At 42.5% G+C, this 26,174-nt stretch overlaps 1 protein-coding gene across 6 annotated transcripts in view; it reads right to left on the reverse strand.

Moving 5' to 3' along the window:
- Window positions 1–26,174, reverse strand: part of BACH2 (BACH transcriptional regulator 2) — a 271,810-nt gene that overhangs the window by 23,473 nt on the left and 222,163 nt on the right. For all 6 annotated transcript variants that reach the window (XM_077812822.1, XM_077812823.1, XM_077812824.1 and 3 more), the window contains one exon: window positions 3,115–4,659. In XM_077812822.1, coding sequence (XP_077668948.1) covers window positions 3,115–4,659 — 1,545 coding nt within the window. The remainder of the gene's footprint in view (window positions 1–3,114; window positions 4,660–26,174) is intronic.

Here is a 26,174-nt window from a genome sequence, read left to right on the forward strand (position 1 = left end):
AACCCGGGAACTAGAGACCGGGCAGTCTCACTTCAGTCCCTGGAAAAATCATAGAGGAGGTCCTCAAAGAATCCATTTTGAAGGACTTGGAGGAAAGGAAAGTGATCAGGAACAGTCAACATGGATTCACCAAGGGCAAGTCAGGTCTGATGAACCTGACTGCCTTCTATGATGAGATAACTGGCTCTGTGGATATGGGGAAAGTGGTGGACGTGATATCTTTACTTCAGCAAAGCTTTGGATACAGTCTCCCATAGTATTCTTGTCAGCAAGTTAAAGAAGTATGGATTAGATGAATGGACTATAAGCTGGACAGAAAGCTGGCTAGATCATTGGGCTCGACGGGTAGTGATCAACAGCTTGATGTCCGGTTGGCAGCTGGTATCAAGCGGAGTGCCCTAGTGGTTGGTGCTGGGACCAGTTTTGTTCAGCATCTTCATTAATTATCTGGGTGATGGGATAGATTGCACCCTCAGCAAGTTTGTGGATGACACTAAACTGGGGTGAGAGATAGATATGCTGGAGGGTAGGGATAGGGTCCAGAGTGACCTAGACAAATTGGAGGAATGAGCCAAAAGAAATCTGACGAGGTTCAACAAGGACAAGTGCAGAGACCTGCACTTAAGGACGGAAGAATCCCAGGCACCGCTAAAGGCTAGGGATCGACTGGCTAAGCGGCAGCTCTGCAGAAAAGGACCTAGGGATTACAGTGGACGAGAAGCTGGATTTGAGTCAACAGTCACCTTGATATCTGTTGGGAGAGCAAGAAGGCTCTTGTTGCCAAGAAGGCTAACAGCATATTGGGCTGTATTAGTAGGAGCATTGCCAGCAGATCGAAGCAAATGATTATTCCCCTCTATTCAGCATGGGTGAGACCACATCTGGAGTACTGTGTCCAGTTTTGGGCCCCCCACTACAGAAGGGACGTGGACAAATTGGAGAGAGTCCAGCGGAGGGCAACAAAAATGATTAAGGGGCTGGGGCACATGACTTATGAGGAGAGGCTGAGGGAACTGGGCTTGTTTGGTCTGCAGAAGAGAAGAGTGAGGGGGGATTTGATAGCAGCCTTCAACTTCCTGAAGGTGTGGGGGTGGGATTCCAAAGAGGATGGAGCTCGGCTGTTCTCAGTTGTGGCAGATGACAGAACAAGGAGCAATGGTCTCAAGTTATAGTTGGGGAGGTCTAGGTTGGATATTAGGAAAAACTATTTCACTAAGAGGGTGGTGAACCACTGGAATGGGTTACCTAGGGAGGTGGTGGAATCTCCATCCTTAGAGGTTTTTAAGGTCCAGCTTGACAAAGCCTTGGCTGGGATGATTTAGTTGGGGTTGGTCCTGCTTTGAGCAGGGGATTGAACTAGATGACCTCCTGAAGTCTCTTCCTAATCTTCTATGATTCTATGAATCACACCTCAGGAAGAATGTAGGAATAATACATAGCAGCAATTGGTTGAAGTTTTGAAAAATTAATTGACTTTCTACAAAATGTGGGGGATAAAATAAAACAGGGTTTTTTGTGTCCCTCCCTTTCTCTTTTTACTCCTATGAGCCCGAGTCCAGTCTGTTCTATCCTAGGCTCTCACAACACATGCTATGAACTTACCTGCTTTCCATGCTAGAGCAGTAGGTCTCAAGGCAACATTTTATTGTTCCGACACAGGACAGCAGATGTGCAGTTCTGTATAGAAATTACTCTAGTACACTCGCCTCAATTCCCTAATGGAATTCTGTAAAAACACCCATTCTCTTTTCAGCTCTCAAGCTATGCACTGCACCTTCATTCTCCCAAGCTTATAAATTTACATTGAAATACTCACTCCTAGTTAGTGAACTGCCACCACAGCATTTATACCTGGCCTTTTTGCCTTTGTAAAATGACCCTATTTCTCTCTCACTGATGGAAGAACATTTGTCAGTGCTGCATTGAAACTCACTGCTTGTTTCTGGTCCCATACACTTTCCCTACTTCTCTCAATCGATCCTGTAAGTTCATGAATAACATTCCTCAACGTTTTATGCAACTGCCTGCTAGAATTCTTCAGTAACAAGGAAAGTGTGGTCCTAGGCAGGAAGTACAATCCAAATAATCAATTTGATGGGAAGCAAAGCCCACTGGTTGCAATTAAAGACAACACATAGGGAGGCTGCACAGTTTAGAGCAGTGGTGGGCAACCTGTGGCCCATGGGGCATGCAACATTTTGCTGACGTTGACCGCCCGCCGGCACTGCCTCCTGCAACTCCCAGTGGCGGCGGTTGGCCATTCCTGACCAATGGGAGCTGTGGGAAGCTGCAGCCAGCATGTCCCTGTGGCCTGCTGCTTCCCACAGCTACCATTGGCTACAAATGGCAAACTGTGACCACTGAGAGCTGTGGAGGGCCATACCTGCAGACAATCAATGTTAGCAAAATGTCTCACAGCCCGCAATTAGATTACCCTGATGGGCTGCAGGTTGCCCACTACTGGTTTAGAGGATAGGCCATGAGACTGTGAGGAAGCAAACCTGGTTCTATTCCTGGTTCTGTCACTGACCAGCTGTGTGACTTTAGGTTAGTTATTTCACCTCTTTGTGACACTGTTTCCCCTCCCACCCTTTGTCTGTCTCATACAGATTGCAAGAGATTTGGAGAAGGGACCCTCTGTTTATACAGTGCAGTGCCTACCTCTACAAGGACATAATCTTGGCTGGGCCCTGTAAGTGCTACCATAATATTATACTTTATAAACCAAGCTGGAGGAAACAGTACAGTTTAAGAGTGAAAATATACTTTAATTCCTTAGAATAGATATATTTTTTGCTAGGTGCGAGAGGGAAAAAGAGAGGTGGCAGAATTTCTATGAACATGAATTTACTCTCATCATTCACCTGTTTGCTGCTGCTTGCTTAATACTGAAATTTCAGTAAGTGCCAAGTCTCTAGGAACTCAACACAGCTATTCATGATCTCTCCTCTGTTAACCATGCAGATTCAGCTGATGAGGAGATGAATACATATTACCCTTTGCCTCTGTAAATTAGAAAGTGCTGGGCAAATGCCAAAAGTTATCTGAGAGAATAAAGGATTTATTCAATGGGTCACAATGACTGTTACATGTGTACTTATCTTAATTCCCTACCTCATGTCCTCTGTCTTGCACAGGACATGATTCACTGTCTGCTTCTGAGAACGACCCAGACTCATCACTGGAGTTTGTTCCATAGGATGGCTCACATTTAATCTGGGGTCTGACTTGGTTGTACATTCCATCTCCCATCATGCCTGGCTCCTGATGTTCAGGGGCCAGGAATCGAGCTCCTTGGGAACAGGGGGAAGATGAAAACTCACACAGAGGGAGGCTACAGGGAGAACCAACACTGCCATCCTCTGCATATGAGTAGGAGGAACATGAGCTAGAGGTCCTGGTTCTGGTTTCCAAAGGAGGAGAGCGAGGGCAAACTTTAATTGGCACCGGGCAGCTGGTGTTAGGCCGCATCCTTCCTGGCAAGTGATCAGCTGTCAGTCCACTGTGGGAATAGGTCTGTGAACTAGGAAGGGATTGGCTGCCTCCAGCCCACAGACCCTTTGGCACAGTCTCAGTGAGGTCTTTGTCCAAGCTGCTCACACCAGAATATGAATGCACTGAAGTGTTTACTTGGTCACAAGCACTTGAAGAGAATATAACACTCCTCCTGTCCAGTTCACCTTCCTGTTTACAGAGTGCTTCAAAACCAGGCCCTCTGAGTGGCGATCCCATTGTGAAGTTGGAAGTATCCTTCTGAATGGCATGGGACTGTCCATAATTCCCTGTGAAAGGGCTGTAGTCAGTTTTCTGGTCACCCTGAGTTGTCCCTTTGTCAAAAGGGCATGCTGGACTCCTTGCAAAGTGCTGTTGGGAAGTACTGGGGAAGCCAACCAAATCTACACTTTTTGTTCTGTTGAAAAAAGACCTTAAGCAGGAAGGAGAAGACACACTTTTAGACCTGTCAACACAAGTGGGACTTGGCTGTTTCCTGTCCATTTCGACATCCCCTTCTTTATCCCTGATGTCAGGCTCATCTCCAGACAGGCAAAGTGTGATGCTTTCTTCATCGTTTTCCTCATTCTGAGGCTCGCTTTTTATCTGCCCCACAGCAAGTCCTGATTTGAGGCCATTTCCAGGACTCTCTTCACTGAATGTGCTTGCAAAACCTGAGGTACTGATGGGTGATGTGTTGTAGACATTCTTGGTACAAGCAAGCTGGTATTTCTTATATTTGGGGTACCGTGTTACTGTGTCTTTGTCCAAACTGTCCTTGCTATCTCTCAGCATGTCAGAGTCAGGCAGCATCCCTTCTTCCTTGTCTGCTCCAGAACTAGCGGATTCAAAGTTAAAGGGTTCCTGATGCATTCTTTCCCTTGGGCAAGATATCTTTGAAGTCTCTGATTCCATAGTTTCCTCCTCTTCTCCATCAGAGTTCTCTTCATCATGCATTCTCTGACAGGTGGTATCCTTTTTGCACAGGAACAGGCCATCTTCATTGTTCAGCAGCTGAGTCTGAAGGAAGCTGAAGCAGGAGTCCTCCAGGTTGTGCATGCGCAGGAATTCAGCACAGTGGATGACCTCCTGGATGTTTTCTCTGCTGAGTAACAGCTTAGCAGTGTAGGCAAACTGTAACAATGGACCAAATCCTCTGGCAGTGACCTGCAAAAAAAACCAACAGGGAAATTGACATCATTACCATCAGCACAGCTATTGTCCCAAGCCTTTCAAGTGTAGTTAGATAACCTGACAGCTCTACTGTCCATAAATAAATACTGTAAAGTACCAGTTAATCTTTTATCAGGTCAGCAATGATGCTACTTCCAATAATTAATGCTGTTTGCTCTGTGTTGCTTTTATACCTCGTATTACAGGCTGAACTAAATATTACTTAGCCTGAGCGACTTAAAGAGCTATGAACAAGGCATTTAAAAGATCTAAAAATATCTATTAGCATACACACTGTTAATCCGTCAGTGAATGAATTCACAGTTCTCCGTTAACATGATGCACTGCAACATAAAGATACAAATGAAAGCATGATTCTTCTAACCCTGGTGCAGAATGGGTTGGAGGATAAAGGTGTCATTTAATCTGAACAGTGTTTTGGGAGGGAAACGTGTACGCTGAATATTATATGAAAATTCAGATAAAAACTTTTCCTCCTAGTTTGAAAGGCAACCAGGCTAATGTTTCCTCAAATCTCTGCTAGCCACCATTTATCAAGTTTCTATTTCACAAATAATGGAAGATTTTGAATTTGTACTGCACATGGGTTCTCCTCAATCAGAGGAATTGCATTATTTATGGTTTCAGTGAATACGAATTACAGCACACAGGGAATAGGTTTGCATTCATATTCAACTGCTACAAGCCACACAGAGCCCTAGCCTGGCACACAATTTTACTCTATTTTTCTTTGAGAATTAATTATAGTTATTTCCTGGATCGTATTATACATATACACCACACACATATTGTATACAAGGAATGCATACCCCCACATGTGTACATGCACACTTCCCCCCAACCCCCGCTTCCTCAGATATGTTGTGGTGAGATCCATATACCTAGCCGTGTGATAAATTCCATCTATCATGCACTTTTGACTACTGTACCCCGCCTGCATCCTGCCCATTAAGCCACTGCCATCGACTTCGACTAAAGGCTTTCCGCATCTGCCCGCCCCCACAAATTATTCTGGATTGAAGCGCAGCACAAGTACTACTCGTTCCTGGAGCGAGGTTTAAGATCTGATGTGTCCTGACTAATCCAGGACTAGAAATGGAAGCTTTATCCTAATGGGAAAGGGAGATTTCTAGCTTTTTCTGGTCCCCATCCTTTGTATTCGGAAAAACAGACTTGCCCAAATTTTGGCTGACAGACCAGTCCAAAGCTGTGGCTCAAGGAACAAGATTTCTAAGACAGGAAGGACTGTCCAGTGGTTAGGGCACTAAGATGGGACTCAAAAAACAGCATTAAATTCCTTGCAGCACCTAAGTCTTCCTGTATGACACTGGGCAAGCCGCTTAGCCTCTCTGTACCTTAGGTCCCCATTTGTAAAATAGGGAAGCTGGTTCCTATTACACAGGGGTGTTGTGAAGATAAATACATTAAAGATCACGAGGCACACCGATAAGATGATAACAGGAGACAGGTAAGTACTCTAAGATAGGCAGATAGCTTTCCAGTGAGTTACACAGCAGCTGTTTTACCTGTGCAGTGTTCTGATAAATCAAATTTTAACTCTGAAAAGTTAGGATAGTAATCATAGATATGTAGGGCTAGAAGGGACTTTGAGAGATTATCTAGTCTCTTGTGCTGAGGCAGAACCAAGTAAACCTAGATCATCCCTGACAGGTGTTTATCTAACCTCTTCTTAAAAATCTCCAATGACAAAAATCTCCCTTAGTAACCTGTTCCAGTGTGTAACTATCCTTATGTTAGAAAGTTTTTCCTAACATCTAACCTAAATCTCCCTTGCTGTAGATTAAGCCCCTTACTTCTTGTCTGACCTTCAGCGGACATGGAGAACAGTTGATCATAGTCCTCTTTGTAACAGCCCTTAATATAACTGAAGACTTATCGGGTCCTCTCTCAGTCTTTGCTCAAGACTAAACATGACCAGTTCTTTTTTTGTTGTTGTTTTTTATACTTTTCCTCATAGTTCAGGTTTTTTAAACCTTTCATCATTTCTGTTGCTTTTCTTTGCACTCTCTCCAATTTGTCCACATCTTTCCTAAAGTGTGGCATGAAAAATTGGACACAGTACTCCAGTTGAGGTCTCACCAATACCAAGTAGACCAGAACAATCACCTTTTGTGTCCTGTTAATATACCCCAGAATGACATTAGCCTTTTTCACAACTGCATCATATTGCTGACTCATATTCAATTTGTGATCCACTATAGCCCCCAGATCCTTTTCAGTGGTACTACCACTAAGCCAGTTATTCTCCATTTTGTAGTTATACATTTGATTTTTTCTTTCTAAGTGAAGTACTTTGCACTTGTCTTTATTATATTTAATTTTACTGAATTCAGACCAATTCTCCAATTTGTCAAGATCCTTTTGAATTCTAATCCTGTCCTCCAAAGTGCTTGCAACCCTTCCCAGCTTCCACAAATGTTATAAGCATACTCTCCATTATCCAAGTCATTAATAAAATATTGACTAGTACTGGACCCAGGATAGACCCCAGCGGCAACCACTGATAACTACTGTGACAAAGCTCTGTCCTTGCCTCCGTAGGTCCCGCGTTTCCTGGCAGATTTCGCTAGCCTCAGAGGCTCACTGTGACCCTCCGCGTAACCCTTCTCTCTCTCTAGAGACAAGGGTCATAGTCTACTGAGCCATTTTCATCATAAGCCAGCGACGGAGGTGAGGAGAAGTTATCCTTCCTTGCACAGTCTCTGTTGTCTCCCAGTCTCAGTGATTAATCAGGGGGCAAAAGGGGGGGGGAGCCCGGGCCCACCTTCTACTCCGGGCTCCAGCCCAGGGACCCTAATAGTATCAGCTATGGTAGCTGACCTTTTAGAAACATGACATGTAGAATTCTCTGGGCTACTTCCCCCATAGCAGCCCTCAATTCCTCAAGCTCCACTTCACCCTTACCTCAGGACCTCCTTCCTTGTGCCTGATATGGTGTGTACTACTCAGCCTCTCCAACAGCGCAACTTCCTCCCCCAGCTCCTGACATGCACACCCACCTGACTAACTGGGAGGCTTTTAACTAGTTTCAGCCAGCCCCTGATTGGCTTCAGGTGCCCCAATCAACCTAGCCTTCTCCCTGTCTTCTGGAAAGTTCTGAACTGGCCCTAGGTGTCTTAATTGACCTGGAGCAGTTGCCATTTCACTTATCCTGGTACCAGGATTTGTTTAGCCTGGAGTTAATATATCTATCTCCCACTACTTTTCTATAGCCATCTGGCCTTGCCCCGTCACACTACTCTTTGAGTAAGATCTTTCAACCACTTGTGCACTTATCTTACATTAATTCATCTAGACCACAGTTCCCTAGTTTGCTTATAAGAATGTTGTGTGGCTGTGTCAAAAGCCTTACTAAAATCAAGATATATCATGCCTACTGCTTCCCCCTATGGGAATAATTATGTATGTTTGGAATCCACTCACTCATAATGTTAAAGCCATGAATGAGTCGTGCAGCTCATTCCAAAGAAGTGCTTATAAATCCTTGGCCACACAGCACCATCAGGTACTTTGTACAGGCCACATATTTTAAGAGTAAAAACCAGAGAGAGAGAATTTTAAGAAACCATTGTAAAGCCAGGTTGTCAAGAGCCCTACTATATAAACCTTGGAAGGAGAGGAAAACAACTATTTTTTTAGACACTTCTTAAAATTGCTCCCAATAGATTTTCTATATTAACAGTACTGCAATAAATGGTATTTTAGAAAACTTCTAACTTGACTGCTTATTTCTTACACAATTCTTGCAACAAAGCCTATACATTCCCCTTTACAATATGCCTCTAGTGGAAAATTGCCTAGATTTAGGAGTTGGCTATTGAACTGATCTTTGTGTCAGTTGCCTCCAGTGTCAGTGTCAAGGTTCCTTCCCCACTTTGAACTCTAGGGTACAGATGTGGGGACCTGCATGAAAGACCCCCTAAGCTTATTCTTACCAGCTTATATTAAAACTTCCCCAAGGCACAGATTTCTTTCTTGCCTTGGGAACCAGCTTAGGTTAAAAACCTGATACACTACCACCAAGCGATTTAAACAAAGAACAGGGAAAGAGACCACTTGGAGACGTCTTCCCCCAAAATATCCCCCCCAAGCCCTACACCCCCTTTCCTAGGGAAGGCTTGATAATAAAATTCTCACCAATTGGTACAGGTGAACAGAGACCCAAACCCTTGGATCTTAAGAATAATGAAAAATCAATCAGGTTCTTAAAAGAAGAATTTTATTCAAAGAAAAGGTAAAAGAATCACCTCTGTAAAATCAGGATAGTAAATACTTTATAGGGTAATCAGATTCAAAACACAGAGAATCCCTCTAGGCAAAACCTTAAGTTACAAAAAGACACAAAAACAGGAATACACATTCCCTCCAGCACAGCAAATTTCACAAGCCAAAAAACAAAAGAAAATCTAATGCATTTTCTAGCTAGATTACTTACTAACTTTTACAGGAATTGGAAGGCTTGCATCGTTGATCTGTTCCCAGCAAAGGTATCACACAGAGAGAGAGACAAAAGCCTTTTCCCCCCCTCCAGATTTGAAAGAATCTTGTCCCCTCATTGGCCATTTTGGGTCAGGTGCCAGCAAGGTTATTTTAGCTTCTTAACCCTTTACTGGTGAAAGGATTTTGCCTCTGGCCAGGATGGACTTGATAGCACTGTATACAGAAAGGTGGTTACCCTTCCCTTTATATTCATGAGTCAGTGTTACATTTTTTGCCTGCTAGATTGTCAGTTCATTGAAAGCATATCTGCATTTTATCTACACGCAGCTTAATTAGCAAGATTGCCCGTAAACTTTAAACATAAGAATGGCTATAGTGGGTCAGACCAAAGGTCCATCTAGCCCAGAATCCTGTTTTCCAACAGTGGCCAACGGCAGGTCTCCAGAGAGAATGAACAGAACATGGAATCACCAAGTGATCACCATCCCCTGTCACCCACTCCCAGCCTCTGGCAAACAGAGGCTAGGGACACCATCCCTGCCCATCCTGGCTAATAGCCATTGATGGACCTATCCTCCAACTTACCTAGTTCTTTTTGAACCCTGTTTATAGTCCTGGCCTTCACAATATCCTCTGGTAAAGAGTTCCACCAGTTGACTGTGTGGTGTGTGAATAAATACTTCCTTTTGTTTGTTTTAAACCTGCTGCCTATTAATTTCATTTGGTGACCCCAAGTTCTTGTGTCATGAGAAGGAGTAAATAACATTTCCTTATTTACTTTCTCCACACTAGTCATGACTTTATAAACCTCAATCATATCCCCCCTTAGTCGTCTCTTTTCCCAGCTGAAAAGTCCCAGTCTTATTAATCTCTCCTCATACGGAAGCCGTTACATACCCCTAATTATTTTTGTTGCCCTTTTCTGTACCTTTTCCAATTCAATACATCATTTTTAAGATAGGGTGACCACATCTGCATTCAGTATTCAAGATGTGGGCATACCATGGATTTATAGAGGCAATATGATATTTTCTGTCTCATTATCTATCCCTTTCTTAATGATTCCCAACATTCTGTTTGCTTTTTTGACTGCCGCTGCACATTGAGTGGATGTTTTCAGAGAACTATCCACAATGATTCCAAGATCTCTTTCTTGAGTGGTAACAGCTAATTTAGATCCCAGCATTTTGTATGTATAGTTGGGATTATGTTTTCCAATGTGCATTTCTTTGCATCTATCAACATTGAATTTCATCTGCCATTTTATTGCCCAGCACCCAGTTTTGTGAGATCCCTTTGTAACTTTTTGCAGTCTGCTTTGGACTTAACTATTTTGAGTAGTTTTTTTATCATCTGCAAATTTTGCCACCTCACTGTTTACCCCCTTTTCCAGATCATTTATGAATATGTTGAACAGTACTGGTCCCAGTACAGACCCTTGGAGGACACCACTGTTTACCTCTCTCCATTATGAATACTGACCATTTATTCCTACCCTTTATTTCCTATCTTTTAACCAGTTACCGAGCCACGAGAGGACCTTCCCTTTTAACCCATGACAGCTTACTTTGCTTAAGAGCCTTTGGTGAGGGCCTTGTCAAAGGCTTTCTGAAAATCTAAGCATATTATGTCCACTGGATCACCCTTGTTCACATGCTTGTTGACCCCTGTGATAAATGAAGGCGGGGGTAGCTCCCTTTTATGGACACCCAGCCAAGCAGTTAGCTATAAAGTCCCTCTTGGTGGCTGTTCTCTGTTTGCTTTGCCTGTAAAGGGTTAACAAAGTCCCCGAGGTAAAGGAAAAGGAGTGGGCATCTGACCAAAAGAGCCAATGGGAGGGCTAGAACTTTTTAAAATTGGGAAAAAACTTCCCTTTGTCTGTCTGTTGTGGTTCTCCGGAGAGCAGAGATACAGAGCAGCAATGCTGTAAGCAGCTTTAAGCCAGTGTGGCAGAGCGCTGACTGTATCCCTGTGGGTCCCGTGATTCCAGGCAGTTTATGCTAGCCTCAAAGGCTCACTGTGACCCTACATGTAGCCCTTCTCTCTCTAGGGCCAGGATTACAGTCTACTGAGCCCTTTTCATCATAAGCCAACAAGAAGGTCGGTGAGAGAACTCGCACAGTCTCTGTTGTCCCTAAGGGCTTATTCAAGAACAGTTTAGCCTCCTGTCCTGACAGGGGCCTGTCTTCCCCTCCCAGGAGATGTTTCTGTAGTGGCGGGTGGGGGGGACCCAGGCCTGCCCTCTACTCTGGATTCCGGCCCAGGGACCTTAATGGCAGCAGCTGTTGGCAGCCGACCTTTTACTGCCAAAGTTGCTACATTTCCCTAGGCCACTTCCCCACAGCTCCCCCGGTTCTCTCTCTTAAAGACTCCTTCACCCTTACCTTAGGGCTCCCCTTCCAGTGGTTTGAGGATGTCTTCATTACCCAGCCTTTCAGCCACACTTCCTCGCCTCTGGCTCCCTGACTCTCCTGGACCTGACTAGAGTGAGCCCTTTTAGAGTATCAGAGGGGCCTTAATTAGAGTAAGGTGTTCTCATTAGCTTAACAGCTTCAACTGACTCTTTGCAGGCTAATTGGAGTCAGGTGTCCACCCTAGCCTGGAGCAGCCTTTGCTCTGGTTAGTCAGGGAACAGAAAACTGCTTGTCCCGTGGCCAGTATATCTGCCTTCGACTACTCTGCTGTACCCAACTGGCCTAGGTCTATCACACGAGGTATGATCATAGATCATCAATTCATACCTTGAACCTGCTTATCTGAAGCCTCAGATATGTAAGTAAATCAGAAAATGTCTAGAAAGACATGGTTAGGGTTATTTCTTTTATTTCTTATTGGCTTGTGGACTCCTCTATGCTAACCCCAGCTGCTTTTATTTTGCTTGTAACATTTAAGCTGAACCTCAAGAGTTATCTTGGTGCTTAATTTTTATAATTGTTTCTTTTAAGATCTAGCAAAAAGCCTAAGTTCCAAATGTATTTCCTTTCTTTTTGGGTTTAATAAAATTTACCTTTTTAAAGGGGTTTGTGCATATGTTCTTTAATTAGCTGGTGGCAACAGCTGATTTCCTTTGTTTTTTTCTCAGCTCTTCACGGGAAGGGGGGTGAAAGGCCTTGGGGGTACCCCACAGGAAGGAATTCCCAAGTATTTCTTCCTGGGTTCTCAAAAGCGGGGGGGCAGGGGGAAGGTTTGCACTTGGGTGGTGGCACCATCTACCCCTCCAAGGTCAGAGAGAAGCTGTGACCTTTGGAGTTTAATACCAGCATGGAGTGGCAGGTATTAATTTTTTTTAGAATCCTTGTGGATCCCCATCTTCTGCACTCAAAGTGCTAGAGAGAGAGAGTCAGCCTTGACAACCCCTTTAAAAATTCTAGTAGATTGATGAGGCATGATTTGCCTTTACAAAACCATGTTGACTCTTCCAGCAAATCATGATCATCTACGTGTCTGATAAATCTGTTCTTTACTATAGTTTCAACCAGTTTTCCTGGTACTGAAGTTAGTCTTACCGGCTTGTAATTGCTGGGATCACCTCTGGAGCCTTTTTTAAAAATTGGCATCACATTAGCTATCCTCCAGTCATCTGGTACAGAAGATGATTTAGATGATTTAAATGAGCCACTCAGAAGCCAATTTTTTCTTGATAAGATCTTCAATAAATGGGTTTTTGTATCACTGCATATCTTGTAAAAATCAGCTACAACCTGCGTCTGTAAGAGCAGTAGATGATAGTGTATTTGAGATCAGAAGAGACTCCGTGGAATAAAAAGGTTCTCATAGTAGTTATCTAACATAACCACTAGGGGGAATGACTGCAAAACAAATTGAGGCACTGGGTGGCTCTACTATGTTTTCACTTGTGATGTTTGCTATAGTGTAGATAGTCTAAAGAACCTTAACTGACTTATAACATTCCACAATAAAGCGATCTTCCAGGCTGACTCTGTCTTTCACTCCTAATAACTCCAGATGATAAATACACAGCATCCAGGACATCTGTTACACCTGTTTAATGCAGAGAATGTCAGAAGCAGAGCTCTTGCCATGCTAAGGAGGAAATATGGAAGAGACCCCTTTAAGATATGTGGAAAAAACTTGGAATGAACGGCAGATGAGAGAGATGGTCAGGACTGCACCTTGAATTAATTTTGATCGGACATAGAAATTTTGTAACTATCACTGTCCTAATTCATTTACAGCCAGAGAGAAGTAAATTTACCATTAACGTACCAGAACGATCATACTTTCAGCTCTAATAGACGCCCTCAGGGAGGGGTCTCTGAAATGTTTCAATTCAGAGCTAATGTTTTAAACTATACAAACAACAACTTCGATAATAAATGTGTTCAAACACTTGCTGGTTAGTGTTAAAACTAGCAGAATCTCAGTAGCCTGAAGCTGTCTAAATACTGATTTGGCCTCTATTGTGGGTCCACCATCTTACTGCCTTTGGAACTACTTATATTTAATTCACTGTGACAAGAAAGCAGATATTCAGGCACTGGAGTATGGTTATACATACTGCACATTTTGAAAAGTAAGATTTAAAAGCTGCATATATTACAGCTACCCAGGCATTTCTGTATCTATGGGTTGGGTTTTTACAGCAGGAATGGTCCTTTAAAAAGATCACACTACAGATATGTCACAGTACAATTAGTGAATCCAAGGTGATATGTTTTACTAATGGAACCGGGGTTTATTAACCCAAAATAATGCTCCCCATTTATATTTTAGAGAAACTTTGCGTAGATGGATTCAATGCTACTCACAGACCAACACCACAATCAAACTTTATTTTTGATGTTACAAATAAGATGTCCGATTTCCAGGATTTATTTGCTACCAAATTTGAGAGGTGTTTTCAATAAAAATAAGCATTAAATGAGACAGCTCAGTTTGTGGGAATAAGTATGGAGTATCCTCTCCAAACTGATATGCCAGGTCACTACACCACTAGTTTCTCATCATACACAGCTCTTCTGAATACCCACTTCTATCAAATTAACCACAACCATTGCTAGACAGAGTAGTTAAAAGTTTGTGTGTACAAAACCCTAACCTAGGAAACAAACAAGCTCTGGAACAATATATGTGTGCCAGCTCTCTGACCGTTTGCTGTATCCCTTTCTTTTACCCTTCATTCCTTTGCTGTCTTTTTGATTGTAAGCTGGGCTTTGTCCTCCTATATATTTGAAATGTGCCTAGCACACTGTGGGCTCTACCGCAACCTAAGTAATGAAGAATTTTATTTTTGATTTTCTTGTGTAACCCCCTGGTCTGTGGGCATTAAATATCTCACTCTGTGCCCCAGCCACATTGGATACCAGACTGTCACAGCCCCACCCACAGAGACTGGCTCTTTAGCTCAAGTTACAGACACTCCTGTTTTTAGCTCAGGAGGTCCCTGGTTCGGCTCCCGTGTTGGCCATAATGGCAGTTGTCACGCTTGCTCCCAATGATCGAAATTTAATGTGGAACTCTAAGCCAATTTTGTCTTATGAAGCAACATGAGGCCTGGCTAGCGATGGAATGGAGGAGTGTGATGCCGATCATCAGGAGCATTCTAGAAACTGTGTATAGTGGGGAGATGATTATCAAAAGATTCTGAGATTATAAGGCTGTAAAGGTCCACTGTGATCTAGTCTGACCTTCTACATAACACAGGCCATAGGACCTTCACTAAATTAATTCCTGTTTGAACTACAGCATATCTTTTAGAAAGATTAGCATTAGAAAATACGTTTACTGACAAGACCATAAATTTATAGACTCTCGGAAACCAAGGATGCAAAACCCATTTTAGATTATTCTGTCTCTCCCTTTGTTACATAGAGAGTAATGAGTGTTTTGTTCTATCTAATTTTAATTGGCTTGAGTGACTGGACTTCCACTACTTCCTTTAGGAGACTGTTACTAGAACCTACTTAAGACCTCACTGCTAGGAAATTTTGCTTCCCTTATTTTCAGTCACACTATTTTTTGTTTTATCTCCTTGGCTCACTCTAAATAATTCCTCTCCCTCCTGGGCATTTAGACATTTCAAATACTTGCAGAATTACCATATTCCCTACCTTCCACTTGTCCTTACTTGGTATTAAATGCTCAATAAACCAAAAACTAGATAATCTAAGGGAAATATTTGGAAAATAATGGTACTCTGGGACATTCGGAGGTGAGAATGGGAAGCAGATTAGGCCTGAGCTGGCAATGCAAAAATGTTAGCAAAAAAGACCAATCCCATTGTGGCTGCACATGCAAAGGGAGTGAGGTATCGTTCTTGTATAGAAATGTTCAGAACTGCCTGCAGTATTCTAGGAGTAGCCATTCTCTAAATGCATTTGTGACACTTCACTGGAAATGCTCCATAGCAGTACTACCAAAATGTCAATAAATGGGAGCTAAACTCAAAGAAGAATGAGAGAAGCGATTAAGGGGCTGGGAGAGACTGATTTATGAGGAAATAGTGAAATAACTTAATATGTAAAAATTAGCTAAGTGATAGCTAAAATGGAATGAGATTCCATTTACAATAGTCTGAAGGGTGTAAACGCTGAGGAGAGAGAAGATATTAAAAGGAGGTACTGCTGGGTGCAATGGGATAAAACTGAAAAAGGGAAAATGTAGACAATTCCTTTTATACTCAAGCTAGTTGTTAATTGTCTTAAGATTGTGGAATGGCTTCCCAAGCAAAGTGATGAATACCTTGTTGCTTGAAACTTGACAAAGCAGTGAAGAATATACTGCCGAGAAAAAAATCTTGTCCTAGCAGGGATGGACTAGATGATTTGGTGGGTCTTTTCCAGCTCTAATTTCTAGGACTGTGTGAGTGACTTCATTCATAACTTATCAGAGAATAACCAAAAGCAGCTGATTCATTAGTAAAAATATCTTGGGTGTTTAAAATAATAATTCTTTAAAAACCAGCAAGAGGCATTAACTTGCTCCACTGGATGCAAAAAGTTCTCTGGAGTGTTAGCCACATAACTCTCATTGCCTTTAGCAGTAGTGTAAATTGCTAGGTCAGAACTTTGCAATGCTTTGAGAATTAGGGATAGGTATACGAACAGCTGAAGGCCTTCATTCTGAAAGCACTTATGCAGACAATTAACTTTATACTCTCATGTGGAAAGATAAAGCATGCATATAAAGTGCTTGCAGGACCACAGTTTAAGGTTATAATATTCAGAATTTGTAATCGGAGGGCATCACAAAAGCATCTAAAAACAGTACAAATAGTTTCCCTTCATCTCTATCTCCAAAAAGTGATTTAACTAATTTAAAGCATTTTTTGCAAGGCAAGGGAAAAAGAAAATGTAGATCGAGGCTGACACTTTGAATATCAAATTCTAAACTTAACTATTAATTAAAAATACTGAGTAATAAACATAGGAAGGTGTGTTTTTGTTTTAAAGAGAAATCAGAAACCATCTATTCATTATTTTATTGCTATATGGTGGTAGTTGATATAATACCCAACACTAATTTAGAGGCATGTGTAAAGACTTTAATCAACTTCAGAGTTGAAGATTGTTTCCTAAATCCTCAGCCTTATTAGTCAAATTAGTAAGTGTCTCCTAGGCCAATAAGTTCCTAAAGCTACAATTTATATAATCAAGCACACCCTAAAAATAGAAGATAAGATTAGTGACAGTTAACCCTTCCTATTTTTTTTCTGCAGCCCGAAGAAGGTCTCAGGGATTAAACAACACCTCTAATCTTATTTGCTATAATTAACATGCACTTTATTCTTTTTCTTTTGCAGGCATTGTGTATGCATAGCATGTGCATTATTTTCAGAGTGTAATTTAATAACTAAGATCAGTAACCAGGATATTATTTCATTAAGAGTTAAGTGACTTTCTGATTATTTACTTAGTTATTTTTACTTGGAATGGGGTTTCTTGGCAGATTCTGTTTTTCCCAGCCTGGAGTTTTTTGTTTGCTTGTTTGTAAATCTTTTCAGACAGTTTGCCCAACATCCTACTATATTTGCACAGGCAAACACTCTGTTGCATGTGTAAAATAGACAGTTGCAGATTTTCATGCTTTGCATATACAAATGCCTATCAGCATGCATAAGATTGGTGTGTGCAAGATTAGACGTTGCTTTGCAGATTGCAATCTTTTACGATAATACAGCAATGCACAGTAGGCAGGAAAAGAGACCCAAAGATGAAGACGAATAGGATACAAATAAAATAATACAGTATTTATTTTTTAAGCCAGAGACAAATATGCCAACCTTATATTGACTTTTTTGGCTTAATTGTGTGGCTTAAGTATCCTCCAATCCCTAAAGTTTAAAGAATGGTCGCCCTGCAATCACAACAGTGCACATTTCCCCTGTCTGATCCTTATCAAGAGGCCACTGGGTTAGATCCATTAATCTAATTTCATTTCATATAAGGAATCAGCAATCACTCTTTAAAATCCAGTTTGGTTCAGAAGCAGGGAGGCTACATGAATCTGTATCTGGACTTTTAAATACAACGTTAAAAGCAGTTCCCGTGCTGGTACTGAAGTAATGAAAGCTCTAGGCAAGGCCTGCAGTTTTGCTTGAAAAACGCCTTCTGTGCTCAGCGTATTTTTATCTTGAGTTTTACTTTCTACCCACTCAGGCTGGTGATCACAAACTTTGATACAAGACTGATCTAACGTCAAATTGATAGTCTGACAACTTTTTGACATCAACTCGAAAGTGTGAGTGACAGCATCACAATGAAAACATCCATGCATCCTAATGAAAGGGAAGGACCCAGACCATAAAGCTCTTTTCTCCAAAATGCTGATTTATCTTTTTTAGTGAAAATAAAAACTAGAAAAGCAAAGCCTAACCACCTGCAAAGCAGAACTGCAGCCAGGCTGAGGGCTGCTTCTCTTTGAAGTACATTCACTTCAAATGCCTCTTAAGAGGTCAGGCTACAGTGCTTCAGGTGCCTTAACTCCCTTTGTTGTTTTACTTTTACTTAAGAGGCCAAATGGGAGCACTTTTATGGCATCCAACTTTGCTTTTACTGTAGAAGTTTTAAGTATAGTAGCCCCTCTTGCAAGCTCAAGCTTCTGATCAGGAAGGAGAGAGGTCTGTTACAGCCTTTGATTACCTATGCAGTAGTATTTATAAATTGGAGAAGGAAAAAAATCTATTTCCATTTTCTTCATCTCCTTGACATAATGAAGATGTAGTGGGCCAACATTTCACAGAAGCACCCACTTGCACACTTGTTAGCAGATCACTGGCTGTTTAAATGCTAGTTTGCAAAGTTATCTAGTACTCAAGCACAGTACTTATCTAGTACTCCAGCTGCTCATGCTTACTGAGGATGGGGTATTTAAAAAACCTCACTAAAAATAAAACCTGACTGGCAAGTCTGAACTCAGGCTTTTTGATCCTGCATTTTGATCTTCACTGGTGGAACCTGGCAGCCAGCCAGCTGAATTCAACTGGACCAGTTGTGGGTTCAGATTTCAGGACTGGAGCCACAGCTTTGAGCAGTCAGGGTCTGAAACTTTGTTATAACTGGGGTCTCTGGAGTCTGGGTATTTGTTTATGCAAATGAGGATTGTGATTTTCAGGAGTCAAAACTAACATTTAGTGTTTTTAAAGATTCATTCCTGTCAAGTGAAACAAACACCTTATTTATGGTTTATAAGTATCTTGCCAAAAGTAAATGCAAATGACAGGTTTCAGCAACAGGACTGAAATTAATATTCAAAGGTGGAAGGATCGTCATGGGGCTGAAGCTAAGCCTGAAAGTGAGGAGATTTAGGTTCTGGCTCAGACACAGACTCCCTGTGCGATACTAGGGTTGCCAACTTTCTCATCGCACAAATTTGAACACCCTTGCCTCCCTCCTCCAAGGCCCTGCCCCCACTCACTCCATCTCCCCTCCCTCTGTGACTCACTCTCCCCACACCTCACTCAAGTCCCCCTGCCCCAGCCTGGTGATTGGGGTGCGGGAGGGGGTGAGGGCTCCGGGGTGGGGCCAGAAATGAAGGGTCCAGATTGTGGGAGAGAGCTCAGGGCTGGGGTAGGTGGTTGGGATGTGAGGGCTCCAGCTGCATGCATGGGCTCTGGGGTGGGGCCGGGAATGAGGAGTTTGGGATGCAGGAGGGGACTCCAGGCTGGGGCCGAGGGGTTCAGAGTGCAGGAGGGGGCTCAGGGCTGGGGCAGGCAGTTAGGGTGTGGGAGGGGGTGTGGGCTCCAGGAGGGAGTTTGGGTACAGGAGGGGGTTCCGAGATTGAGCACGGGCTCCTGGCAGCGCTCACCTCGGGCGGCTCCCGTAAGCGACAATATGTCTCTCTGGCTCCTAGGCACAGGGGCAGCGTGGTGGCTCAGTGCGCTGCTCCTGCCTGCAGGTACCAGCCCCGCAGCTCCCGTTGGCCATGGTTCCTGGCCAATAGGAGCTGTGGCGCTGATGCTTGGGGCAGGGGCAGAGCGCGGAACCTTCCTGCCCACCGCTGCGCCCAGGGGCTGCAGGAACATGCTGGCCACTTCTGGGAGCCACTACATGCAGGGAGCCTGCCTCAGCCCCACTGTGCCACCGACCGGACTTTTAGCGACCCAGTCAGTGGTGCTGACCAGAGCCACCAGGATCCCTTTTCAATCAGGCATTCCAGCTGAAAACTGGACACCGGGCAACTCTACGTGACACTGCCTAAGCCTCTGCCATTCTGTACCTCAGTTTCATGCCATGTAAAATAGGGATAATAATATTTCCCTACCTTACAGGGAGATGGAGACTTAATTCTTTAAATGTTTGTAAAACACAGAGATCCCTGGATGGCAGGTGCTTCACTAGCACGAAGTACTTGAATGATAAGAAGGAAAGGCTGACTCACTTAAAACACCTTTCCAAATAGAAGCTGCCTTTCCCCAAGGACAAAAAAAATTGTAAACTATGGACATTGCTTTGTGAAAACAGTGTCATTACTGGCAGCAGGACTGTCATAAACATACAGCTAAGGGTAGCATAAAATCCCTCCTTTACCTGTAAAGGGTTAAGAAGCTCAGACCAATAAGGGGAGAAGATACTTTCAAATCTGTGGGGGAAGGTTTCTGATTTGTGTTTCCGTGTGTTCTCTCAGGAGGCAGAGAGGCACCAGGTCAGGGAAATATATCTCCTCCAAACAATCCTGAAACGAGTCTCTGATATTAGAAAAAGTGTAAGTAAACAAGGCAAGGTGCGTTCGGTTATCTTTTGTTTTAGCTTGTGAATTTTCCCTTTGCTAGAGGGAGGTGTGTTCCTGTTTTTTGTATCTTCGAAGTTAAACATAGAGAGGAATTCCTCTGTGTTTTAAATCTTTTGTTACCCTGTAAAGTTACCTTCCATCCTGATTTTACAGAGGTGATTCTTTTACTTTTTTTTTTTTTTTAAAGTAAAATTCTTCTTTTAAGAACCTGATTGATTTTCAGTGTCCTAAAGACCCAGAGGTTTGGGTCTGTGCTCACTTTGTAACCAATTGGTTAGGATATTATTCTAAAGCCTCCCCAGGAAAGGGGGTGTAGGGGTTTGGGGGGATATTTTGGGGGACATAGGGCTCCAAGTGGCCTTCCCTGAATGTTTGTTTAAATTACTTGGTGGTGGCAGCAATACCAAAGGCAAGGAAGAAATTAGTGCCTTGGGGAAGTTTTTCACCTAAGCTGGTAGAAATAAGCTTAGGGGGTCTTTTATGTGGGTCCCCACATCTGTATCCCAGAATTCAGAGTGGGGAGGGAACCCTGACAAGCACACATGGCTCAGAAATGATTGCCAAGTGCTGAGATGGCATAAATGATAAATTAATCAATATTTATATTATTGGTCATGTCAGATTTCAATAGTCTGACATACATGTTAGAGTGCAAAACTTAAGACATACATATGTTTGGGTCCCTCAAAATCAAGTTTACTGCCATAGCAATGTGTACCTTTGAAGTATTCTTAAACATGTTGGTCCCGAATACTTTGCCACTTACAATTTTCAGTTAGGAAACATATCTTTAAAAAAAATATGGGAACACTACTGAATTGGAAAATCTGGTGCTTTTCTGTGCACTCAGAACCATGAAAATGGAAAACCATAAACTTGACCTTAGTTTAATAAAAAGTAAAGGATGCTGTATAACAGGTGTAATAATGATGCCTGTGATCTGATGAAAACATTCATTCTGCATTCAGAGAAACTGGGCTCAGCTCCATTGAGCTAGACCAACTTGCACCAGCTGAGGATCTGGACCAATGTATTTCCCCTGTTAGGTGACTAGCGTATAATAATCAAAAGATACAGATGGTTCATAAAGGACAGTCAGGAGAATACCTGTGTAGAAGAATGGCTGAAGAAATTGAAGTGTAAAGTTGTTATTGATTGTTATAGTCCTTACAAATCAAGGGTGGAGATGATGCAAAGAGAAAATCAGTCACAAGGATGTTACAGATCATCTGATTCAAAACTTATTTTTCAATACAATATTTGCCTTAACAGACATGGAATGGAGCAATACAGAAAGACAAAGGACAACTTGGTCAGCAGGTGCATGCAGCATTCCATCCTTGGATGCACATACAAAATTCACATTGAAATCAGTGGGTGAGACACATACACCCACAAAGAGAAAGAGTTTAATGCAAGAATGTCAAGACCAAAATAGAAAAGGAGTCCTTGTGGCACCTTAGAGACTAACCAATTTATTTGAGCATGAGCTTTCGTGAGCTACAGCTCAGAAGTGAGCTGTAGCTCACGAAAGCTCATGCTCAAATAAATTGGTTAGTCTCTAAGGTGCCACAAGGACTCCTTTTCTTTTTGCAAATACAGACTAACACGGCTGTTACTCTAAGACCAAAATAGAAACTCAAATTCAGATTCAAGAGAAACAAGCCACATTTTGAAAGGGGAAAATTAAGCAGTGTGTAAGACACAGTAGATAAAATAAAATGGGATGAGGAAGGGGAGGGGAACAGTCCTAAAGAGGGGGGAAATTAAGTGGTCACAAAATAAAGATTATAGGTGAAAGTACGTAAAAGACTTGTTTGCGAGCATGACATGTTCAAAGGCCTCCTGGGAGGAAAACCAAAAGCAGCTCTGGACATTTAAAATATCTAGGATGAAAAGGGAACATGCAAAAGCTGTCAGGTTACACGAGCAAACAGAATAAAAACAGGAAAAGTAAAGACACACAGAAGAAACTTGGCCGTTCTGAGTGGTGACTAGGAGAGCTGATTTGGAGGACTGAGTTTTTGGAAGCTGCAAGTAAGGAAACATACAAGGAAAAATTAGCAATGCACCACAAATGACACTTTATTTGTGTCTCTCTTTTTGTAAGTGGAGTTAAGTTTCAGTTATTTATGTGAATTCTTCATAGTGTTCTGATAAATACACTAATATGTTTTGTAAATACAATAGAATCTTCACAGCAAGACATCTCACTACAGCATCTGCTATTAGATTTTGCTGAGTGCAGGCAAGGCAAAGACATGTACATTATTGCGTATGGTTCAGTGAAATGCTAATTAGCAAAGTTATACTATAAGAAGCAAACCGAGAAGGAAGGAGACAACAGGGCTATTGCGGGATAAGACTGCAAAAATAGGGACAGATGAAAATGGTGTTGTTAAAGGATTCTTTCATATGGTGTGTCTTGGGCAAATTTCTAACCTGGCGGAGCCCATCCCTCTCCAGGCACTGTTGGTATGGGGACAGAACAGGCCCACTGCTCCTCCTGCATGTTATAAGAGGCGACTAAAAAGGGGCTGCCTGGAGAGGGATGGGCTCTGCCAGGTTAGAAATTTGCCCAAGACACACCATATGATGAGCAAGTCAATGATGTCCATACCGGATTGATCACAGCCCAAATTAATAATGACCGCGCCATCCATCTCCCACGAGGGCAGAAGCGACAAGTATACTACTGGTGTAACCCCAACAAAGAGGATCCGTGGAAGAGATAACATCACCATAGCCACATGGAATGTAAGGACATTGAAACAAATAGGGAGGTTGAAAGAACTCACGTACGAAATGGAACAATACACCTGGCACCTCCTAGGAATTTCTGAGGTCAGATGGAAGAACTTTGGAGAGGTACTAATGGAAGGCGGCCATGTACTCTATTACAGTAGAGAGGACAAACATGTCAATGGCGTAGGATTTCTTGTGCATAAAGATATCAAGAATTCAGTATTAGGATGCCGCCCAATGTCCAGCAGGCTTATTTCCATCTGTCTAAAGGCAGTACCGTTTAATATCACAGTGGTACAAGTCTACACCCCTACAACAGTCTATGACGATGAGCAAATTGAAGATTTTTACAATCAGCTCCAAGACATCATCGATAAGGTACACAAGAAAGATATCCTGATTATACAAGGAGGTTGGAGTGCTAAAGTGGGTACTAACGCACAGGCAGATTGGTGAGATTATTGTGGTCCTTTCTGTAATGCGGTAACCAACGAGAGAGGATTGAGACTTTTGGAGTTCGCCAACTATAACAATCTGGTTCTTGCAAACACATTAGGAGCACAAAGTATCCAGATGATCAACATGGCACCCACCTAATAGTCTACATCACAGCCAGATCAACTACATCATGGTGCAAAACCGATTTCATTCTGGGATTAACAGAGCTAAAACAAGGAGTTTCCCTGGTGCTGATACTGGGAGTAATCACAGCCTTGTGATGCTAAATTTTTGGTTGCGGCTAAGGAAAATAATCAGGCCAAAGTTCACCAGAACCAAGTTTGACTTAAAAAGACTCAGAGACCGAAACATTGCAGAGTCATTCCAAATTTGGTGGAAAATTTGTCCCGCTGCTTGCTCTAGCGGAAGACGTAGAAACAATGACCAACAATTTCAACACCGTAATGAATGAGGTAGCAATGGACATCCTTGGGAAACATCATAAGAAGACAAAACCATGAGTCACAAATGACATACTACAAATGTGTGACACTAGAAGAGAACTTAAGAGAGACAGGAACAGCACTGAGGGAGCTGATAAATACAGAGTGATTGGCAGAAAGATCAAGAAAGGAATGAAGGGGCCAAGGAGATATGGATTGAAAAACAATGCTCTAAAATTGAAGAGTATATAATAATAAAAATAGCTCATGAGCCTTCTGGGTTGTAACATCTGATGAAGGAAAAATGGACCAAAGCTAATGCAATTCAAGACAAAGAAGGGAACAGTCTTACAGAAGAAAGGGACATCATCAACAGGTGGACAAACTACTACTCTGATCTATACAACCACCAGAAAAATGGAGATCCTAGTGTCTTAGTCAGCCCAGATTCAACAGAGGATGATGATTTTCCAGTACTGCGTGAAGAAGTGGAGACAGCTGTGAAATCACTCAAGAACGGAAAGGCTACAGGTATTGACAACACCCCAGCCAAACTGATGAAATTCGGAGGAGAAATAGCAATAGATATACTCACCAAGATCGGCAACAAAATCTGGCAGACCAGTAAGTGGTCCTCCACGTGGACACAGTCACTAATCATCACTCTGACAAAGAAAGGCAACCTGCAATTGTGTCAAAATTACCGGACCATAAGCTTAATTAGCCATCCTAGCAAAGTGATGTTGAAAGTCCTACTGAACACACTGAAGCCACAGAGAATATCATCGCTGAAGAACAGGCTGAATTTAGTGCTGGAAGACGGAACACAGAACAGATTTTCAAGCTTCGTGTTCTATGTGAGAAGTTACTTACAACACCAGCAGGACATCTACCATGTCTTTGTTGACTTTAAGAAGGCATTTGACAGAGTATGGCACGAAGCTCTCTGGGCAACCATGAAGTAGTACAATGTTCGTCATAAGCTTATTCTTACCATTAAACAACTGTATGCCAAGGCCAGCAGTACAGTTCTCGTCAATGGCACAATAGGAGAGTGGTTTTGTACCACTGTTGGAGTCCAGCAAGGCTGCCTTCTTTCGCCCACACTGTTCAACATCTACTTGGAACGCATAATGACTGATGTCCTAGAAGATCACATAAGCACAGTCAGCATTGGAGGACGAACAATCTCAAATCTTCGGTTCACTGACATTGATGGCCTGGCAGGCAGCAAAGATGAATTTGCCAACCTTGTGAAATGATTGGATGAAACCTCCGCAAAATATGGCATGGAAATCAGTGCAGAGAAAACCAAGCTGATGACAAACAAACGTGATGCGATCAGCTCACACATCACTATCAATGGACAAGAGCTGGAGACTGAAACAATTCAAGTATTTGGAGGCAATCATCACCGATGAAGGATCCAAGGCAGAAATTCGGGCAAGAACTGTGTAAACAACAGCAGCAGTGGCAAAGCTAAAGCCAATTTGGAGGAATAAGAACATCTCCCTGGAATCCAAACTGAAACTGTTGCACGCATTGGTCATCTCAATTTTTCTGTATGTGTGCAAGACATGGACTCTTACCGCAGAACTTGAGTGGAAAATACAGGTAGTAGAGAGGAGATGCTTTTGTAAAACCCTGGACAGTTCCTACTTCGACCAAGTCACTAATGAAGAGGTCCACAACATCATCATCCAATGCGCTGGGTCATACGAAGACCTCCTGATGACTGTAAAGAAACACAAGCTGAAGTGGTACGGCCACATAATAAAATCATCTGGCCTATCCAAGATCATCCTCCAAGGGACAGTACAGGGGAAGAGAAGAAGAGGTAGGCAGGGGTGGAGACAATTGGTTGATTGCTCATCAATGATGGTGCCCCAATGACCAGTGCTGTTATGGGAGTGATGATGACGAAAAGATTCTCTGCCTTTGTTTTTCACAAGATTGTTACCAGTCAGGAGTTAATGCCTCAAGATACTAGTGTTTCCAATGTTTCCTGTTACTGCAAACCAGCATGGCACAGAATATAAAAATCACTAGTTTCCTTATGCTGGGTTAGTAAGAGAACATGGCTTAGTAATGACTCTAACATTCCAGATACTGGGATATTTTAGCTGGGCTGTGGAAGGAATGTAATGTCAAAAGCTTCAATATTCCACTTGACTAGATAAACAGGCAATTAGAATTAACTGGTAGGCTGCA

The sequence above is a fragment of the Eretmochelys imbricata genome, chromosome 3 (assembly GCF_965152235.1).
Source record: "Eretmochelys imbricata isolate rEreImb1 chromosome 3, rEreImb1.hap1, whole genome shotgun sequence".
Classification (NCBI taxonomy): Eukaryota; Metazoa; Chordata; order Testudines; family Cheloniidae; genus Eretmochelys; species Eretmochelys imbricata.